The 5490-nt window shown below is 39.2% G+C and overlaps 1 protein-coding gene across 1 annotated transcript; it reads right to left on the bottom strand.

The window, feature by feature from the left end:
• Window positions 1-3630: 3630 nt before the first annotated feature.
• LOC138880035 (uncharacterized) lies at window positions 3631-5075 on the bottom strand. The gene is made up of 3 exons (XM_070159687.1): window positions 5031-5075; window positions 3988-4249; window positions 3631-3818 (listed from the first exon to the last, which is right to left on the bottom strand). Exons 1-3 carry the CDS (start codon window positions 5073-5075, stop codon window positions 3631-3633), a joined length of 495 nt encoding a protein of 164 aa, XP_070015788.1.
• Window positions 5076-5490: the final 415 nt, after the last annotated feature.

Raw genomic sequence — 5490 nt, 5'->3', positions numbered from 1 at the left:
ACTTGTGATGCTCTCACCACAAGCCACTTTGTCACTCTACAGTTACAAAGACTTTTACTCACTCTAACTTTTAATAACACTTATTACAATCCACTTTGAAACTCTCTAGTTACAAAGACTTTAACTTATGACTAAACCAAGTCACAACATAAACTAAAGAGTTTACGGATTTTGGGTTTCCTAAAAACAGCTTCTAAGAAAGCAAGATAGGAGTTACAATGAAGAATAAATAACAAATACTCAACAAACCTAAGGACTTAAGATATCTTCGATCTTGGATCAGGTCATTGAGGTTGCAACAACTTTGTTCTTGAGAGAGGTTGTTGCAAGTCTTGAGAGAGGATTTTCGTTTCTGATTTTGCAAGTCTTGGAACCTGAATCTTGTGAATTGCATAAGGTTTATACTACAAAAGAAATTACCTTAGTGATGTCCAATCTTTATGGGAAGTGACTGTTGCATTGTCTGTTGCACTGTTGCAGGCAGTCACTTTCTGTAGTTGCTTTCAAGTTGTGCAGTTGACTTATACTTCTCTCAGGGGAACACCAATGTATCTGGTCCCTAATCTAGTTCGTATGAATCTAAAGCACACTGCCCAGATTATCTTGAGTCGATTAACTTGAATGGTTGTACCAGACATGCTTCAGGTCCTTCATCTGGTTCTCTCATGAAGTAAGTCATTTTACCTTCCTTGATTGTATTTATATGTGTGTGACATCACTTACAATGATGTAAGAAAGGTAGGTAAAAAGCCTTCCATAGAAAGTTAACCGTTGCACTGTTCCTGTACAATAGCGTGTGTAGGCAACAACTTTCCTACTGGAGAGATGACTTCATATGGTCTCCTCGGGAACTGGTAGGGACCTATTCCTTAAGCTGTTCCTTCTACTCTTCCTCACTTGAGTCATTGCTATCACCTTTGAGTACCAAGTTCTTTCCTTTCTTTGTTTCTCTTCTTTCACTGTCTATCTTCCTCTTCATCTTGTAGGTCTTCGGATTTCCAATCAGCTCTTCTATGGTCAGCTCCTGCAGGTCCTTTGATTCAGTAATAGCATTAATCTTGCTTTCCCAAAGGCTGGATCCCAACCTGGAACTTTGTGATCTCAAGGTCTAGTAGATGTGTAACAGGTTCTATATCTAGTTCTGAATGGTAAGTTTGTAAGATCATCAAAACATAAAGTAAAGTACTTGTGCCCAAGGTACTTGTAACCTATCAATTTCCCCCTATTTGATAACGACAAACTTAGAATTGATATTCCTCCTGAGAATCAGATCTCCATATTGCTCCCCCTACGAATCAGCCATATTCCCCATTAAAACAGAATCTAAGGAGCCAATCACAACTGGTTCCTCAAGACTGGCAAATCATCAAAACTCAAAGTTCCATAACTTATCAATTTCCCCCTTTTTGATGATGACAAACCTAGAATTAATATTCCTTTTGAGAAAGAGATTCCTCATATGTTTCCTGCAGATCAAACCTATAATCAACATATTATCAGCAACGTTCCCCCTGCGAAGCAGAGCTATCTCCTAAGAACCAGAGAACCAGATTCCTCATATGTTTTCCTGCATTATTAGCAACGTTCCCCCTACGAAGCAGATCCATCTTTCATGCATAACATTCGATTCTCTTCGTCCTATGTTGACACCTATATAACTTCCCCCTTTTTGGCATCATCGAAAAGAATAACAGAAGAAGTACTACCAAAAAGAAGTTCAGCAACATTAACTCAGACCACTTGGGCAACACAACATAAACAATAACAAAAAAAACAAGTGAATGTCAGTGCACAACATAGAGTGATTGCCCATAGTTAACTAATGATAATAAAAGCACAATAGCTTCAACAATACATAATATGACAATTTAAACAACTGAAGTGTCAATGTCATCAAATATAGGGATCAAAAGAGGATAAGAATTCAAGGGAATTTGGAAGGAGTGAAAGACATAGATCACTAGGCAGGAGGAAAAGTAAGGGGCTTAGGCTTTGATGAGCTTGTCCATTGGTTCATTTACTCTCCTTTGATCAATGATCATCTGCTCCCTCAGTTCCTTCACCTGTTTCCTCAATCTTTCATTCTCACATTTCAACCTAGCATTCTATTCTGCCAGGGGTCCTCAAAGACCAGGTTCCCAACCTACTGAGTATGTTGAACCATCAATCAGACTCCCCAAGCTTCGTCTCATCAATAACAAACGCAGTCCCATGCACATATAGCATCATAATATCACATAAAACATAGAAGTCTGTTACTTCTTCTTCAGAAACATTGGGACTTGGAGGAACAACGAGGTGATTCTAGTTTTGGAACACATCACTCTGCCTGACAGCACTCTTTGAGACTTAAAAGTCTTCTCCTTCCAAACCTAATGGCTCAACCTTTTGCTTCTGTAAGGAACCAGGTTCCTCACTTACACTACCCTTTCTATCCCTGAGCAGCCATGTCTCCCTCTTCTTCTTCTCAGTCTGTTTACCCTTATCTTCTGTTGCATCTTTCTCAGCCAACCCCCCCCCCCTTTTTTTAAATTCTTTCTCACAGGAAAAGATTTCATTTCATTCCCTCTTCCACAATCACATCAAAAACTCACACCACTTCACCATCAATCAGCCTACTTTTCATCAATCCGCTTTACTGGTCGAAAGTTCGTTTATACACAAAACTCAAGGAGAAAAAGATCATCATTAAAATTAACTTCATGAGAAGGACTTGAGGGATCAGTTTCCTCATTTAGTCCTCACATTGACCAATTTCTCCATTCTTCAACATTTCTATGAATCCAATCGCAATTTCAGCCTTACGCTCAAGAATATTAGATCTACCCTATTCCCTTTCAGTTACACTTCCATCAAAATCTACCAAAAACTTCTTGGGGTATTGATTCTAATGGAGTTAGGTTTTTGGAAAGTGAGAGAATTTGGTTCACTTCTGGCATATTTGGAAAGAAGGATTATTTTGAGACAAGGTTGATTTTGGTTTTGAAGAAAAAAATAGGTTTTATTTGGGTGTAAGATAGAGAAGTGTCTTTTTGGGGTAATGGGTCAGTTCAGAAAAGGTTTAACATTTTGGATTTCAAAAGATATGAGAAGAGGCAGGAGAAAGGCAGAAATAAATTAATGACAAGACACTTCAGCAGCTTAAAAAGACATATAAGTATTGGAGAGACTACTAACCTGAGTTATAGGAACCAGGTTCCTTGACAGTTTTTTGAAAATTTTGAGCAAAGACTCCTAGAAGTGCAATGTCACTCTTACTTGTTTTGTCCTGAAACTACCATATATGTATACCTGTAACAGTATAGATTTGAGTTAGATGTCGCCAAAAAACACTTTTTAGCATTGTACCTTTCCTTCTTAACATAGCCAATCATCAAGGGACCAGGTCCTTAGTTGACCTTGATCAACCCCAACTCCAGACGATACCTTTCAAAATGTTCCCTGCTCAGTGCCTTGGTGAAGATGTCTGCCTCTTGATCCTTCGTCTTCTAGAACTTCATACAGATCACAACCTTTTCGATATTGTCTTTAAGAGAATGGTGTTTGACGTCAATGGGCTTGGTTCTTTTGTGTTGAACCGGGTTCTTTGACATGTTGAGAGAACTGTTGTCACATAAAAGCAGTACATAATCAATGTATACCCCAAAATCTTCCAATTGTTGCTTGATCCACAGTGATTGAGCAGGAGGCAGCTACAATATATTTTGCTTCAACTATTGAGAGAGCTACTGAGTTTTGTTTCCTTGTACCCCATGAGATAAAACATGATCCAAGGAAATGAGCCATTCCAGATGTGTTTTTCTTGTTCACCAGATAGCCTGCATAATTAACGTTATCATAACCAATAAGGTTGAAATTCTCACCTGAAGAATATTACAGAACCAGGTTCTGTGTCCCCTTAAAATATCTCAGAATTCTCTTAGCAGCCTTCAGATGAGATTCCTTAGAATTTGATTGGAACCTTTCACATAATCCCACACTAAATACAATGTCTAACACGCTGACAGTAAGATAGAGTAGAGATCCAATAATTCCCCTTTGATGCTTCCATATCAAAACTTTTCAAGAGTTCTTTGATGCATTTCTGCTGACTGATACACGTTCCCTTTATGGAATGCTTCACTTGAAGACCTAGGAAGACATTCAGTTCCCCCAACATACTCATTTCAAACTCACTTCCCATGAGTTTAGCAAATTCTTCACAAAATGAGTCAGTTGTAGCTCCAAATATAATTCCATCAGCATAGATCTGCACAATGAGTATGTTCCTTCCTTATTTCTTTCACACCAAGCACGGGGAGCCTGGCTTCCATAACAATTCTATCAGCAGGTCGTGGAACCAGGTTCCACGTTTTGTTCCTCTCAAGTTGACGGAGCTCTTATTGCTTAACTATAATCCAGTCTGCATCTTTCAATGCTTCTTTGATATTCTTAGGCTCTATTTGACAGATAAAGATTGAGAAGGCAAGTAAGTTTCTTGTCTTTGATCTGGTTTGAATTTCTCAGCAGCTGGAGTTTCATGTATGGCATCCACAACTCGGTTTTCTGCTTCAGATATTATAATTGAGGGACCATGTTACTCTATGTCGACTAGAGTCTCATCTTTAGTTCTGAGGAACAAGGTCCATGTAAATCTGGAGTAATCATCCATACTGACGAGAATATGTACCTCTTTCCTCCTCTACTTGGCATCCTTAGAGGTCCACATAGATCCATCTGGAGGAGATCAAGTGGCCTTGAGATACTAACTTCCTTTTTGGGCTTGAAAGAGGATCTGACTTGCATTCCTTTTACACATGCATCACACACCCTGTGACCCTTGAAGCTTGATTTGTGTAGACCATGAACTAGGTCCTTCTTGACTAATTTGTTCAGCAGAGTGAAACTAGCATGACCCAGCCTTCTGTGCCATAGCTCAGTATTATCATTAACAACACTCAGACATCCATGACCCCCTCGTCACAGATTTGAGAAATACCCAGCAGAATCTCATAGAGGACCAGATACTCTATTGTTCAATGGACTCATACTGTTCCCGATCTTTCCAACTCCCAGAATGTATCCCTTCTTGCCATTTTTAAAGGACACACTGCTTCCTTGCAGGGCCTTCAGTGAAAGAAAATCATTTTTTCGTCAGTTATGAACTTCGAGCAGTCGCTATCCATGTGCTACTGTTAACTGCTCCCTTTCACTGTTCCCTACACACTTAAGTCAATGATTAGACTTAGGAACCCAAGCCAGCTTGGGTCCCTTATAATGATTGAAAGGGCTGATCAAACTTCTTTTTGCCTATGCAGGCAACACATATTTTCTTTTCAGGGAACCAGGTTCCTCATCAGTAAGCCCTTTTTCAACAAAGACTTTGTTTTTCTGCAAAGACTGATTTTTAACTTTACAAGAGTCCTTGTAATGACCGATTTGACCACAGTGAGTGCACAACCTATTATCAGCCAGAGTTACATACTTCCTATGGGGATTATAGGAGGTTTT

The sequence above is a fragment of the Nicotiana sylvestris genome, chromosome 10, assembly GCF_000393655.2.
Source record: "Nicotiana sylvestris chromosome 10, ASM39365v2, whole genome shotgun sequence".
In the NCBI taxonomy this organism is placed as follows: Eukaryota; Viridiplantae; Streptophyta; class Magnoliopsida; order Solanales; family Solanaceae; genus Nicotiana; species Nicotiana sylvestris.
Note: the sequence above shows the minus strand (reverse complement) of the source record. Positions and strands in the feature narration are given on the sequence as shown.